This window comes from Leptonotus elevatus, chromosome 20 (assembly GCF_054856555.1).
Source record: "Leptonotus elevatus isolate MCC_2025b chromosome 20, RoL_Lele_1.0, whole genome shotgun sequence".
NCBI classification, from domain to species: Eukaryota; Metazoa; Chordata; class Actinopteri; order Syngnathiformes; family Syngnathidae; genus Leptonotus; species Leptonotus elevatus.
The window spans coordinates 14,392,186-14,409,096 of record NC_141258.1 but is presented as its reverse complement, the minus strand read 5'-3'; the positions used below and the strand labels follow the sequence as shown (position 1 = coordinate 14,409,096).

General features: G+C 38.7%; 1 protein-coding gene across 3 annotated transcripts in view; it reads left to right on the top strand.

The window, feature by feature from the left end:
* LOC147157182 (uncharacterized) overlaps positions 1-16,911 on the top strand; it is a 57,038-nt gene that overhangs the window by 35,907 nt on the left and 4,220 nt on the right. For all 3 annotated transcript variants that reach the window (XM_086063892.1, XM_086063893.1, XM_086063891.1), the window contains exons 33-44: positions 151-293; positions 2,426-2,607; positions 5,500-5,759; positions 5,934-6,168; positions 6,254-6,434; positions 8,512-8,638; positions 8,724-8,810; positions 9,025-9,210; positions 12,019-12,296; positions 12,385-12,533; positions 14,103-14,187; positions 14,975-15,089. In XM_086063892.1, the coding sequence (XP_085920018.1) occupies positions 151-293; positions 2,426-2,607; positions 5,500-5,759; positions 5,934-6,168; positions 6,254-6,434; positions 8,512-8,638; positions 8,724-8,810; positions 9,025-9,210; positions 12,019-12,296; positions 12,385-12,533; positions 14,103-14,187; positions 14,975-15,089 (2,028 nt within the window). The remainder of the gene's footprint in view (positions 1-150; positions 294-2,425; positions 2,608-5,499; positions 5,760-5,933; positions 6,169-6,253; positions 6,435-8,511; positions 8,639-8,723; positions 8,811-9,024; positions 9,211-12,018; positions 12,297-12,384; positions 12,534-14,102; positions 14,188-14,974; positions 15,090-16,911) is intronic.

Here is a 16,911-nt window from a genome sequence, read left to right as displayed (position 1 = left end):
TTTGACATTCACATTTAGATCTTCCATTCTATTGGTATCACAGTTATTTTATCCATTGCTTTAGTTGTACACTTTATGATGTGTATTCTCATGTTGTGATCCTCGTGGATAATGTTTCCATGACTATCTACGTTGCTACTCATCAACCAGGCTATGAATGGATCCTGCTGAGTCGCAACTACTTGCAGGAAGACAATGACCTGGCAGGTTGGAGACAACTGTTCAGCAGACTGGGTGTCAGTGATGGGCTCATCATCCGAAAAGAGAGACAGACGCTCACACCCACAGAACTGGTGAGGATGACATCGCTCAACTTTCACTTCATCTGTTTTGTCATCATTCTCAAGTCGTGCTCTAAATATGCTACCACGCTTGCTCACAATAACTCAGGTTATACTTCATCTTTATCCTATCGTGATTTCTCATAGTACATTACTACATTTCGTGTTCAAATCTGTGAACTGAATGAACTGGAAATATCAGTTATTTTCATGACATAAATGCTCTTCTGTGACATAGATATCACGTGTTCAAGATTAATTCCTTGCAATGTATTGATTACCATAAGGATGTACGAATACTCAACTCTTTAGTACTCACCCATACCGATAACAAGCTCTGATACCACTCGTACTTTTGATACAGAACATTTCCCAAAAAACAATGACAGATCATTTTAAAGAAAGACGTAGTTATCCAAATACTGTATAGCATTTTTTCTTGAAATTAATGATCATTTCCTATGATATTTTTTTCATTTGTTCATAAAATACATATTTTGTATCGTACACACAATAAAATATTTTTTTATTAATTAATTAATTAAACTAATAATCCAGTATCGACTCCGGGCTCCGGCCTTCCTGAGTGCATGTTCTCCCCATGCCTGCGTGGGTTTTCTCCAGGTACTTCGGTTTCCTCCCACATAACAAAAACATGCATGGTATGCTAACTCATTCACTCCCAACCACTTTCACTGAAGCAACCCACTTTACTCCCGGCTGTTTTACTGGATTTTTACTGATTCTGCAAGGCCCACAGAATACTGTGTTCTATTGCTATAAAAACATGGAACCTACCAAAAGATTAGAGTCTCTTCTTTCTTCAGGAAACAAAGTATATTGGTATCTGTTTAAATAACTTTAAAATTGCGTGATTACTGTGGAAAATTTACGAAAAAGAATGTGCTACAGACGAGGTGAAACGACATAACTTGAGGACTCCCTGTATAGCTAAGTTTCATCATTATTCACATTCCTGGTGAAAGTACTGGCAAAAAGAGCTTGTTGCAACATGGCCCTGGCTGATCTCTTATTCTCTGCTGCCACCTGCTGGCCGTAACTACAATTGCTTTAAGCCTCCTCTTCATGTCAGAAGCTGCATCAAAGCCTTCTGTATGTTCTAGCATAAAAAAAACATTGAAAAAACTTATAAATATATACGTTTTTGGGAGTGCAGGGCAAAGTATTAAAAAAACGTGTTTACATGTTTTTGGGTTTGAATGAGTTAATTGAAGTGTCTAAATTGTCCCTAGGTGTGATTGTGTGTGGATAGTTGCTTGTCTATGTGCGCCTTGTGATTGACAAGCAACCAGTTCAGGGTGTACCCCGCCTACTGCCCGAAGACAGCTGGGATAGGCTCCTGCACCCCCACAACCCTTGTGAGGACCAAGCAGTTCCGAAAATGGATGGATAATAATCCAGTGCCTGATCATAAACGCGAGTACCAATACCTTGAAATAAGGCCAGGTATCATCCCGATACTAATACCTGGTATCAGTACTTGCCCATCCCTAATTAGCGCATAACATCGCTGTATCAATGACCAAAAAATAAATACATACTGTGACTTTATTTACATTGCATCACATGTTCCTAAGGGCAGCATGATGGGCTAATGGTTATCACACCGTGCTTTCGTTAGTTTCCCCATTGTACTCAGGCTGCTTCGCGCATTCCAATAACATTAATGTTAGGTTATTGGAAGCAGGAAAATTGTCTATAGGTGTGAATTTGAGTCTCAATGATTGTTTGGCGACCAATCCATGGTGTGCCCTACCTCATATCCAAAAGTCAGCTGGGATGGATGGATGTTACTCTTATTCCCAGCCTGAGTGTTGATGAGGAATATTTCTTATCTCACAGTGTTATGATTTTAAAAGTAAGTGTCCATATATGAGGGCAGGGGGTACACGAAAGCTCCTGAGATCACAAGCTGTTTTGAGAGTGAGCAGGAAGAGCAGGTGACAAAAGAGACATGTCAGCAGGTTGTAATTCCAGATGTCTGTTTTAGCTTGGACTGCAACCACAACTCATTGTTTGTAGATTTATTGTGCTGCTTTCATACATGGGATATGGCGGATAAATATAAAAATAAATTTTGGACCTGTAATGATACATATTCTGTTTCTCATGCACACTTCCAGAACTGCAGTCCGTGGTCAGTGGAAAGCACAATGTGGCACCAAACTCCTGGGGAGGACTGTGTGCTTGACGACTACCCATGCGAGGAGTTCCATGCCCTGGCCACGGCCCAGCTGACTGCTCCCTGCCTCCTGGCACAGAGAGAGGCTTTGCTAAATCTGCTGGCGACCAACTGGAACACAGGGTAACACGTTTGTCCCTCTGTGTCACATTCTGTTAAATGAATATTGTTCCATGAAGAACAGATGCATTCTACTTGACTGTTTTAAAGAAGTAATACTTCACGAAAGCGTCTAGACTGAATAAGATAATGGTTCTAATGAGTAGGTTGTAATCCTCTCTAATGTGGCCATTTGGTGATTACTGGAACAATTATGAAGTGTTGTTCGGGCTGGTTTTTGTCCTTTGGAAAATATCCACACGTGCGCTGGATACACTTGTAACAAGTGTTAGCTTAGTGTGTTGCTGTGGCCTAGATCAAGGCAATATTTTACTCTGCAGATTCCACTTTGTTTTGGCGGTCTAATTCTTTATTACTCTTGGGGCCCTATTTTTATAGACTGGTGCCTGTGCGCTTGGTGTAAATACGAGCAGGTTTGGGGTTGCGCCTCTATGGGCATTCCACTGTCACGTCCCCAACGCACCTGATATTTTGCTCACAGAAAGTACACTGCGCTTGGCGTAACAATGGGTGCATCTTCATTTCTGTGCCAGGGCAAGTCTAGTTTAGTGAACTTGGTAGACCGCGCTACTAGGGCTGTGCCAATAATTGAAATTCAATTACAATTTCAATTATTACACTCTACAATTACAAAATCAGCATAATCATGAAAAAAATTGACATTTGCACCTTTTTTACATTTAAAATACCTAACTTAATAAATGTAGTTTCATCCAAAAGGAAACTTGAATAATTATAGTGTTTCAAGGAATTGTATTTGTCTTAATATTTTGTATTTGTTTTTTAAACATTTTCTTATTTTGTACCAAAAGCTAAATGATCGTCCTACTGCACAGTCTACATGCTGCACTCCAACTTCAAGATTTTACCAACATAAATAAATAAATATTATTATGAATATATATTATTATAAATTGTGTTTGGTCCAAAAGGAACTTATATAATTATAGTGTTTCTATTTTGGTTATTGGTCTTAATATTTTTAAATGTGTTAACATTGTATTGCTTTGTACCAAAAAATAATCGTTTGAATAATCGTGATTTCAATTATTGCCAAAATAATCGTGATTATTATTTTTTCCGTAATCGAGCAGCCCTACGCACTACGCATCACAAAGTGCATTTTCTATTACACTCCACCCGCCGACGCATCTCACAATTTGGTGACCAAAAGTAAACAAGATTTTAGACTCAATAAAAGCACGTCTAACTTCTGGCGCAGGTTTGTGTAACGTGATTTTAGTGGATCAGATGGAGGTGCAGGCAGAATAGATTCTGAGCTCCAGACGCGTGTCGTGGATGTCAACGTATTTCTTTCATGTATATATGACAACAGCATGGGACAATTCCTCTGAATCGTTGTGGAAATTAATTAATTGAATAAAATATCATCTTAAAAATATTTGAATAGCACCCCTCTGGCCGCACGACACAACAGGGAGGGCGGTCACACATGGATGCACGATCTAGGGTTGCAATCTCCAATTGCCCACATCAGATGCCTCAGTTTGCCTGTATAAACGCACTATGCGCATGCCAATCTAATCTCTCGGAGCCCGGCGAGTCAATTTGCTTCTGCAATGTCAAGCATGGCGTGTGATCCGATCGCCCTGATTTTAATGCAAAAGATGTATGTATGTAACTACTAGAATCGGCTACATATTAGATTCTGTAGAGTAAATGTTACTCCATTTAGAGTGGGACCAAATAGACTCAGTTTTGGAGTATTTACACTTGGAAGAAAGTAAAACAAAGAATTGGAAAATATAAATAAAAGTCACTCAAGAGTTGAGGAACAAACTCACGACCTTCAGCTTGGGATACAGCCGATCTACTCCCTGAGCCACGCAGCTATTGCTGTATGTTAGTATATCGCTCATGTCAGCTGGAATCTTTATAACTCCAAGAGACCTTTTAGTGTATCTTATTGTGATTAATTGTGTGTGTTTAATAGCTACCAAGTCTGTACAATTTGAAATAGACAGCCCACGCCAAGAAGAGCTGAGCATAGCCAATACAGTGAAGTCTATTGCTAGATAACAGGTGTCAAGGAAAGTGACTAATGGACCTGACTGGGCAGGCAAAGTTTAGCCCATTAACTCATTCACTCCCAGCCATTTTCACTGAAGCAACACCCTTCGCTCCCGGTTGTTTTACTGGATTTTGACTGATTTTGCAAGGTCCACAGAATATTATGTTCTATTGCTATAAAAAACATAGAACCTACAAAAAGAATGATTAGAGTCTCTTCTTTCATCAGGACAAAAAATATTATTATTGAAAAAAAATATTTGTATCTGTTTCCGTTTTGCAGTAATTAGCTAAGTTTCATCATTATTCACAAACGGCAAAAAGCTTGTTGCCACATGACCCTGGCCGATCTCTTATACTCTGCTGCCACCTGTTGGCTGTTTTTTGTAATAATTACTATTGCTTTAAGTGACCTCTTCATGTCAGAAGCTGTATCAAAGCCTTCTGTATGCTCTAGCATTAAAAAAAAAAAAAAAAAAACGTATTAATGCGTTTTTGGCAGTGAAGGACAACATATTAAATAACGTATTTATAAGTTTTTGGGTTTGAATGAGTTAATTGTAAAAGTTTCCTTTGAAAACAATGGACCTTGTCAGGATACACGATTTAGCTTGTGGTTAATTGCCCATGATATAAATTTTCACTGTAGCGTTTTCTTTGTGCATTTGACTCGGAATGCCCCATCCTGCAAAATAATCTGATCACACAGGTCTGCCACTTTGGTGAGCAATGCAAAGTGACAACATCACTGAACCAAAATTTTGAATCTGACCGCCCAAATAAGAAACTTTGTTGAAATGTGTCGTATGTGTATGTTTTTAGATTTAATTGACATTGTTTTAAAATCATGACATATTGTTCCAGGCATTGCTACTCTCAGTACCTCACCGCTCAGGTGCTGGACAGAGATGATCGGCCCATCAGAACCACCAAGTCTTCCTTTTACCACTTGTTGTGTCGTCTCAAATGGATGCCAGTCTTCCGCCCACAGGAAGATGAAAAGACCGAGATTAAGTACCTGTGTCCAAACACAATCTACTTGAACGCACTTGAAATCACCAGCCTACTTGGGACACATGTCTATTATGTGAACTTGGATCCAAGCGAGTTCAGCAAAGCCCTGGGTAAGAATCTGTTGCGGAACATTGCCTTACCCCCCCCCCCCCCTCCCCAACAAAGACTAAATTCTGGAGCTACATTCTTGATAGGTTAGGTCCTTGTACTCAAATTTTAAAAGTCAATGTACATGACATATTCACTAGTCATTCTAACACGTTTGCCTTTTATTTATTTTTTAGGAATAAGACAAAATGTGTCAGTGGATGATATGATTACCTATCTGAAGGAGTGGTGTACCAAACCCGCAGCCGATAAACAAGAGTTCCTTGATGTGCCAGAAGGGGCAAATTTCACATCCACAATTCCGCACATCCACAACATCTACTCCTACCTGCGCACAAACTGTCCCCAGAGCAGCCTAATGCAGCTCTTCCAACATAATCCAGCTGTTTTTATACCAATGGAGTGCCGTAGGTATGCCACTGGTAGGATCAATATATATTGATTGTTTGCATCCATTCACTGTCACTAATCACATTTTGGCTTTCCGCAAGCAAAGTAATGAGTGGTGTTCAGGACGCTTCTACCACCTGAGGGAGGTATGCTGGAGTGACCCCACTAACATGTTCCTGCGCTACAAACCACTGGTGCGTGAACCAGAGAGCCCCATTGAGGAGCCCAAAGTCCTGGCTGCTTTTTACAGCAAACTGGGAGGCATGATGAAAGACTTCTTCATCAGAGTAAGCTTGGACTTTAATATCACATCTTTAGCTGATGTCTAATTTCAGTGGTACTGTAAAGTTCAACCATGATGACCGTGATGCTGGTGCAACTTTGATTTGATTGACTGTGATAACAAAATTTGTGATAGAGATGAAATATACTTGATATGTTTATTCACAGAGTTCAAACTGGCACCTGCCACACATCCTTTAACTGCACAGGAAATATGCACATTATTAAGATTTGTCATTTTTGGAGTCAATTTTTCTTATCAGGGTAGCAGGTGAGATGGAGTCTATAACAGGTGACTTTTGGTACACTCACAATCAAGGTTATTATAAATACCAGAAACTAATGAAATAGCTAGGGTCAAAATTATTGTGTTCATTTTTAGTTAAAGTTCCTTTAACGCCACAATTTTTTTTAATGCGCTATTAATGACCGCTGCTTACTTGGAAAGCCTGTACTGGGAGAATTCGCAGCGGACATGACCACGTCAAAATTTAGCAGTAATAAATTTTATAATAATGCATATATTTGTGGAGAATGGGGCCAAGTTCGATTTTACAATTTGAAAATGTGCAGAATTTCATAAGTTACTTCACGTTAAAGATTAGATAGCTCTTAATATGACAAGAAAAATGCACTGAGCTGTCATGTCTTACAAATACAATTATGCCATCTAGTGGCAGAGAAATTACCTCACCACAAATCAATATCACACTCGTTTTTGACAGTACAGTACATCTTTTTAATTTTATCTAAATTTTATGAATTATGATATTACTGTATGGATGACTACAAGATGCAGCAATATTTCTTAAACTGCACTAATAAACTAACCACCAGAGGGTACTAGAACTACACAAATTGAATACAGCCTCGCCTTTTTAACAGATGTGCTGCTTTTAATATCGTGACATGGCAACGTTGATATAGTGTGGCATTTTAGTATTGTGATATCACAATATTGCCATTATTGTTGCAGAGCTACGATTAAGCTGATCTGAACGTTGTAAAGTCTAATCTACATCCTTACTCTGTGCTCCTTCTTGTTAAACGGCATATAAGCAGGACTGAAATGCAAAAACATTATGGGTGTCAAAATTAGTGCGTTCATTTTGAGTTAATTTAAAGTTCCTTTAATGCCACTAATTGTTTTAACACACGATTAATGGCCGCCCCTTATTTGGAAAGCCTGTACTGGGGGAAATCCAGTCTCAACGCAGCAGATGTGTCCACGTCAAAATTTAGCAGTAATACATTTAATAATAAATTAATAGTTGTATTTTACAAATGCACAATTTCACAAGTTACTTCATGTTAAAGATTAGATTGCACTTAATATGAAAAGAAAAATGCACTGAACTGTCACTAAAGTCTTACAAATGCAATTATGCCATCTAGTGGCAGAAGGATTACCTCAACACAAATAAATATCACACTTATTTTTTTACAGTATAGCACATCTTTTTAATTGTAACTCAATTTGATTAATTATTAGGAAATTACTGTATCAATGACTAAAAGATGCAGCCATATTTCTATCAGTTTAACATTTTTTCCACTTTTATGTTAACAAGAGTATGAAAACTTAATATTTTATTGTACAAATATAAAATTTGTAATTAATCATGAGTTAACTATTCAAGTCATGATTAATAACGATTAAAAATTTTAATCACCTGACACCCCTAATAAAATATATAGCTAAAATTACAAGAACACAATTGCTTGATACTAGATTCAACAAGAAGTAAACAAAAAAAGTAGAAACAAACACTACCAATTCAAAACCATTGTAAATTGTTTCTGAAAATATCTCAAAAGCCAGAGGAAAGGCAAAAGTTCATCCTTGATGTTGAATAAAATGAGGTCAACTCAGGTGATATTCACTTCATGTATGATGACGTTTTGAACTTCTTTGAACAATTTTTACACAAAAATACAAATACAACTATTGGGGTCTTCAAACAAAGGTGCCACTGTTTTTAGCTCACATCAGCTTACACTCAATAATGTGCGTAGTGCCGGATCACCATGAGATAAATCTGTAACAGTATTCTGAATATTTTTTATTTTTTATTAAAACAGCTACTGAATGTGGATGGCAGCCCCAACATGAGGCAATATGTCGCTCTTTTAGAAATCATCGCTTCATCATCTCCCATCCCAACTGCTGAAGTGCTTCAGGATGTGTCTGTGCTCTACGCTACACTTGGTAAGACCGCTGCGATGGAATTTGTCTCGTAGGCAATTTCTTCCACCTGGCCTCATATACAATCATTTATCTACATGTCTGACAGCTGACAAGTGTAAAATTCAAGTGTCTGGCGAACATGAGGACGCACCTCAGACCATACTCGATGGCAATTACGCCTCCACTTTGAAAGGTGAGTGAAGCCTTCATATTGTTGATGTTTTCTCCCAGTCACTCTCTTACACCCTTTGAAAAATATTTCCCATAAATTGGTAATACAGGAAACTGTAACAAGGCATGATCTGTTCAGGTGCAGTATTACGTTTTCTTTGACCGGCAGTTGATAGTTTAAAGCAGGACAGAGAAATGTTCTTAGTTGCTGATTCACACTTATTCCTTCCATTTAGGTATGGTGTTGGACAAGAGGGTCTTCCCCACCAAGGATAAGAACTGGGTGAGCCTGGCATGTAAACCCATGATAGCGGACAGTAAAGAGCTGGAGAAGATCTTTAAATCCCACAAGGAAATCTGCCTCCTCAATCTACCGCCAGCAGAGAAGAAGACAACGCTACGGAAAAATACTGGCATCTCCGGTATGCTGCTGATTCTTTCAATGTTTACGAAGTATTTGATCTATCATCAAGTATTTGCTATCTTGAAGAGATTTGAACACAGAAGTTAAGTCAAATTAGCCGTTCCATTTCCGCATTTTTTTCCGCTCTGCTTTGCTGCACCAGTTATATTGATTTTAATCTGAAGCCAGATGAAACATGTAATTGAGGTCAAAGGTCAGTACATTGGTTCGCAGTCGCCCATCCGTGGCCGAAGCAGCAAAGTATGAGCACCGAGCATAATTTCAGAATAAAAGAAGGCAGCCTTACTCTGTATTAATACATCAACTGTCCAAACTCTTTAAAGTTTTGAGCTGAATTAAAAAAAATATTTTTGGCTTAATTAACCATTTTACCTGCATGATGCCGATTTTATTGTAAAACATTAATGTGGTGCTTTGATAATGTGTTGAGTTGAGTTAGCTATCCCTGCTAACTTTAAAGGGAAGTCAACCCAATTTTTTTTTGACAATAATATGTTATATTCAGTCTCACAAGTCTAAATATGGTATTATGGTTGATATTGTGTTAGTGGAATATGAATTAAGCAGCAAAATCCAGCCGTTTTTATCCATCTCAGACAGCCACTTGCTGTCGACTGAAGATGACATCAATGTTGCTCAGGTCACGGGTAACAACCAATCACAGCTCACCTTCAGAAAACAGGGGAGCTGTGATTGGTCGTTGCCTGAGCCCTGAGGAACTGTGATGTCATCTTCAGTCGACAGCAAGTGGCAAAATGGCCACCCCCTGAGATCGCTAAAAACGCCTGGATTTTGCTGCTTAATATATATTCAACAAATGTAATCCTAATCAGAATGTCATATTTAGACTAGTGAGGTCACATATAACATATTATTGTCAAGAAATGTTTAAGGTTGACTTCCACTTTGAACGTCACGTTCTCTATTGGAAGACATTAACCAACAAAATCAACATGTTGTGGAGACCGAGGCTAGATGTCACACTTTTCACATTTTTATACATTTCTTGAATACATCATATAAAAACAACATATACACAAGATGAAAGATTATAGTCTCAGGTATGCATTTTGTATTAATGTCATTTTAATATTTTGTGTGGTGCAGAGTTATAAATGAAGCTCGGACTTGCACCCAAAATCCGCTTTCGCTATTCGTTTACCATTTAAGCAGCGAATCGCAAATCAATTTGAATGGGTTATTGAATATTGTAAAACACGTCACAGTCCAAAAAATGCACGTGTATATGTGTATGTTGTCCAAAGCGCTTTAGTAAGATCAAGAGTCCCACGCGCTAACACAGCTGCATCTTTTTTTAGCTTAAAGCAACTTACTTGCAACTGGAGACTCCAGTGTGGTATTTCGCTTTTGGTAACGTTTTAAATCCATCCGTGTTCTATCATACCAGTTAGCTAGCTCAAAGCTAACCTGGGAGGGTTTGTCCCTCAGGTCCGGCGTCCAAGTTTGCACACTCAGTGTCAGAGGCCAACAGTAAAGCACAGCAATGACAAAAGCACTGATACACTGTCTAGATGGGCTTTATTGACTGATTCTATAACAAATTCTAAACATTCTCTTGCACGTGCCCCAGCATCAGGTAAGTTATCTCACTACACGGGGTAAGATGTCACACTGGATTTTGTAATAAAACAAGGACACATTTATTGTTGTTCTTTTTTTTCTTCTCATAAGTGAACATTAAAGTCAGCCAAAGAAAATGTTTATCACTGAGCTTGAAAAATTTGTTGAACATCCCCGTTGAATTAACATAAACAAAAATAATTATGCACTGTATTAAAGTCCTTTGGAACTGTTGGCTGAGACCATGGCTCTCAGTCTCAAATGCCTCGTTTACCTTCCTTAAACTAAAATGTCAAGATTAAATTGGCATCCAAAAAAGGAGAGACCAGAAACTATAATCAGTCCCGAAATGTGGACATAGATCTATCAATAACCGGAAGACCCATTCATAAACACAAAATCTGACAAACGAATGTGCTCACTAGTCAGACTCATCAGCCGAATAACAATTCTGACACACGCGTAAACCAATTTGCCAGGGAAGCATTTTCATTGACCCATTCTCTGCTATGTCACGTGACAACTAACCCTTAAATGACAAAGACATTTTATAAGCTCTAGTTTAACTTAAACAGAGCAACGACTGAGGTATAACAAGATGCCTGAATCTCTCCTCTAATAATTGCACATGCATAGCTGCTTGGATTCAAAATATATAGTTAACATTTTTTATATAGATTTGTGCAAAATGGTTAATTGGTGCTCATCTCATATTTCAACGTGCGATTCTCTTCTCAGACACAACACGACCCCTGACCATATAAAGGAAGAAAACCAGTAGTCCACGTTTTAGCTGCGCTTTCTGGTGGAGAACATAAGAACATTTCAATGTGACAACATACCCATGTGACAACATGCCCTAGTCTCCCCTAAATTACACTGTGGCACTGTGAAAAATTACATTCTTATTTATGGTGCCAAAGCTAAGATTTTTTGTTTTATAAAACAGCTTTCAGTGATGTAATTTTTACTTCCTATTGAATAACAAGCACATTAATACATGTGGTTTCCATTGAAACGCTAAAAAAAAAAAAAAAAAAAAAAAAAAAAGAACACACAACAAAGCAATAGGCAAAAAAAACTCTGATTGCATGTAGACTATCCTAATTTAAGGATTCATGGAGGGATACATTGTGGTCATCTACAACTAATATATTACTGTATTACTAAACCAACACACATTATGGGAGTACTGTACATGTGACCTTCATGTTTTGATTGCCAGGGAGGACAGCACCAAGCGAAGCAGCCATTCCCGCCTTCAATGAGAATGACAGATTGGCATTCATGAACATCTGCGGTATCCGTCTGCTATCTCAGTGTGTCAAGATGGAGTCCGTCACTGAGAGCTGGAGGCCCTGTGCCCCCATGCAGGCCATGGTGCGATCACTCATCCCCTATGTCCAGAAGTTCCTCTACCACCATGAGGAGCTGGCGGACATTTATTCAGAGCTGATTGAGGACAACATTGCAGAAAAGATCAAGCGACTTAAATTTGCACAAGTCAGTCAGAGTTCTTGAAAATACAAAGGGCTTAAATTGAAATCGAATTCGCGAGTTGGGTTTTGATTTTCTTGATGCTTATTTACAGGTGGGTAAACTGTACATACACTACCAGCTGGATTTGGATAACTACGAGGGTGCTGTGGTGGAGTCCACAGACGTCATTTGTCTGTTAAAGGATAAGAAGGAATTGTACATCCAAAAAGATCATCTCACAGCCAAGTTGGACATCTGCAGGTTTGTGTGTGATGCTTCATTTATTATTCCTGCCCCAATGGAGGTGATTATAGATTCATACACTACTACACCTTCCTTCTTACCTCGTCAATTGATGACAAAGTATTATACAGTAACAGACGAAAGAAAATTAAATGTGTTTTTTTTTTTTTACATATAAGAGTTCCCACTTTTTTAATAGCATGTCTGCAATGTGGTTTAAAAACAAAAGTTGAAGAATTACCGCACTTTTTACGCACCCTCTTTTCTTCTCTTAGTCCATTTAAAGGAACTCTCGCTAATGGAAATGAGCAACTGTTTACTCTACCCATCTACCAGTGGCCCAGTTAACGAGGGGCACAGCTTGAACAGTCGACTAAAGTTATTTTACATAAAAGGAAAGTCAACCCAAATTTTTTCTTTGCAATAAAGTTTCCCAACTCCACCCACTAGTCTAAGCACGACATTCTGGTTAATATTACCTTATATGAATAAAGCAGCCAAATGCACTTAGTTTTATCCATCTCAAGGGGGCGGCCATTTTGCCACTTACTGTCGACTCAAAATAGCATCCCAGTTGCTCAGGTAACGACCAATCACGGCCCATCTGTTTTCCTGTGACGTTTGCAAGCTTAGCCGTAATTGGTTGTTACCTGAGACCTGAGCAACTGTGATGTCATTTTCAGTTGACAGTACGTGGCAAAATGGCCGCCCCCTGTGAGGGATAAAAATTTGGATTTTGTGGCTTAATTCATGTTCCACATACATACACTCTAAAAACTGTTGAGTCAAATTTAACCCTATTATGGTTAAAAAAATAAAATAAATGGGCCGATCCACTTTATGGGTCAAATTGACCCTAGTAGAGGATCTGACCCTACTTTCTGGGTTGTTTTATACAGAATGATCCTTTTTTTTATGAAAAAACAAAACAAAACAAAACTGAAGGTTGGGTCAAATTGACCAAAGTAAAGGATCTCACCAAACTTTCTGGATTATTTTTTATTTTATTTTTTTTGCACCCAACAGTCTGTGTTGTTTTATAGAAAATGACCCAATTTTTTACCCAAAGGTGGCTCAAATTGACCCAAGTAGAGGATCTGACCCAACTTTCTGGGTTGTTTTATACAGAATGATCCTTTTTCTTTTAATGAAAAAAACCAACAAACTGAAAGTTGGGCCAAATTGACCCAAGTAAAGGATCTTGCCCAACTTTCTGGATTTTCTTTTTTCTTTTTTTTTCACCCAGCAGTCTGGGTTGTTTTATACAATATGACCCCATTTTTGACCTAATGTTTGGTCAAATTGACCCAAGTAGAGGATCTGTCCATTTTTGAATTGGGTTATTTTTGACCCAACTGTTTTTAGAGTGAAATATTAATCAGACTACCGGGTTTAGACTAGTGGGGCTGCGCAGGACATTTTGAAAAGAAATGTTTTGGGTTGACGTCCCATCAAGTGACGCTTCCCACCAGAGAAATGTAGCACGCTAAGCCACAATAAAATGACCAAAGGCAACCACCCCAAGAGACCCACATTTTTATATACAAGTCAAATTTCCATCTCTTTGTTTGTGCATTTGTCTTTCAGTGAGCTGGTGAAACTGTTCTGCACCGAGAGCGGCCACAGAAAAGAGCTGATGAATTTCCTGAGTGGCCTGATCACGTCCCTCAACGTAAGTGATATGTGACCTATTCACGCATTGACCAGTAATCCATATTCAGGGAAATGAGACTTTGCTTGCTCACGCTCTTTCAGCCTGTTATCCTCTCTTGCTCTCTCTCTCTCTCTCTCTCTCTCCCTCCCTCTCCCTCTCTCGCTCTCTCTCTCTCTCCCTCCCTCTCTCTCCCTCTCCCTCTCCCTCTCACACACACACATACACACACACGCACACACACACAAGCCTAAGTAGAACTAATGTGAGATTTCCGTAGAGGGGGCTTGGTCACATTACATGGCGACTTGTTGACATTCCCATGAGGACAATGCAGTAGCAAGAGGCTTCACCAAGTGTGAAAATTAGACATTAATCATCGGTCTTACACCATCCAACATCCTTGAATACCCTTGTGTGGTCCGTTTGTGCAGCAGCTGCAGACATGTGTGGCGCAATTGGGTCGCATTATAATCAATGATAATCCACTCTGGCGAAGACCCAGCTGGATGTTTGATTAAAATAATTAAGCCTTCGCTCTAGATGTGCCAGCATAAGAAACTTCAAAGTCCCTATAATGGGATTCGGAAGTTAAATGCAGCTGTGACGTATAGAATATATTACAATACTTTAGTTTAATGTTGACTCTTCTTCTTGGTTCATAATCTGCAAACGGATGACTGAAATGATGACTATGATGTTAAATTCATAAATGAATGGTAGGTATGTGAGTAAGTGCTTGGTAGCTTGATAGGTTGGTAACCTTATGTAGTTGCAAGATTCTAACAATGCATTCTAACCAAAATAGGACCCAGCAGCCTTGAAGAGGTTCTTAATGAAGGAGGACATCAGAGAGCTGCCCAGTGAAGAGGAGCAGTGGGAAGTCCCAGAGCCTCCTCGGCCAGAGGTCACCCTAGAAAAACGTAAGGACGTAGTCACAGCTTTGGAACCATCAAATTGTGCAGTAAAGACACCTCTAATGTTGTGTGTGTGTGTGTGTGAGGCCTCAAACTTTTGATTGCAACTCTTGAGTTTAAAGGAACTATTTTGCCAGAATGGCCCATTTTTCACTCAAAACTGTTTCTATGTATTTTTTTGATCGGGATACTGAATCAATTTGTTTTGGAGAAATCAATAGATAGCTAAATTGTAACACCTCTTTCTGCTCTGCAATATGACATGCTGATATTTCTCATTATGGAGAAACTGGATGAAATATATTGTCAAAATTTTTCGCCAGAAATCGATTTTAACGCCTGGCAATGATAGGGCATTGCTTACTACAGTTCAATATTTCTTGGTATTTCTTATTATGGAGAAATAGGCAAGGGGTGGATTTTTAATACTTAGTCATGAATTTTGCTGTTCGGTTTCCTTTTCTGACATTTGCCTTATTGCCATAAAGTGGCAGAAAACTATATTGTAACTGAGCAACTCATTGACAATTGTAACAGCTCCAATGCAATGAATTCATAACACTAAAATTATTTTATGCAGCCCACTAGTCGGTGCTCGCAGCCCAAGGTCAGTATCCAAACAGTATGGCTGCATGGTTAAGAACCACTTTTACATTTCAGGTATGAACTTATGGCCACCCCTATATGAGTCATGGTTTCACTCTGGCCACCCCAATGAAAAATTTCTGGCTACGCCCCTGGAAATAGGTGACATTTAAGTGACAAAAATATTCACCAAAATGTAATGAAAACACCTTTCCTCAATCTGATTGATGTTGTAGTTGGCGATGATAGGCCACTATTTACTACAGAATGAGAAAATAAAAGTACTTAGAATAAGAAAGGGTTTTCCTTGATTTCTGCTGAATAATTCTGACAATTGTCATCCAGTTTCTACATACAAAAAAAAACCTTAAATCACTATTGAGATTCTCTGGGGGTGGGGATTTTAGTGCTAACATAATTTTTTGCCAAGATTCAGCCCATTCAACAGAGTCCCTTTGAATTAACTCTCAAGCTCAACCAAACAAAGAGAATTGCGCATTTACCTATCACTGGCGTCGGACCAAAACCTTGCACCTCCATTATATTTGAACACGAAGAGTGCATTAACACATTTTGCCAGACAATACAGTATAACAGTAACGGATCATATACTATTCTTTATCCTCGGCAAAGAATGTTGCCACTTTGCACTATTAAATTATGAATCTCACTTCAGTTTTAGGCCACTGCAATATGGTTACCTGAGTTTTTTTTTTTTTCATTCTAATTGTGTCACTACTGTATTTTTTTATTTTATCAGGTGCTATTCTTCTCATTAAAATGAAACCAACTTGTATCTCAAGGCACTTCTGTATTTCACTTCATCTTTAGTGTAAATTTATCACATTAATTAATTTTAGAAGGTGTTCTAAAAGTGTCTGTCGATGTGACGCTGAAGAATTGTGCGAGATCACTTGCATGTAACTTTTGTATGGCAACTGGAGCATGAAATCCAATTGTAGCAACATACGGCTCATTTCTCTGCGCCTGTGCCAGTCAGTCAACTCTTCTGTCTGTAGTGTATCCTGTTCCCTTGATTGCCAGCATCATCCCATATCTGCATTTTCAGTCATGCATCAAAGCACTACACACACACACACACACACACACACACACACACACACACGGATGCAGCGTTTACCTGGCTTGTTCCTTACAAATGTAAATTGTGGCTTTGTTCACATTTTCAGCACGGCGACTCAAAAGAGCAACTGTTCACAGACCTCAAAGATCAGGAAGAGAG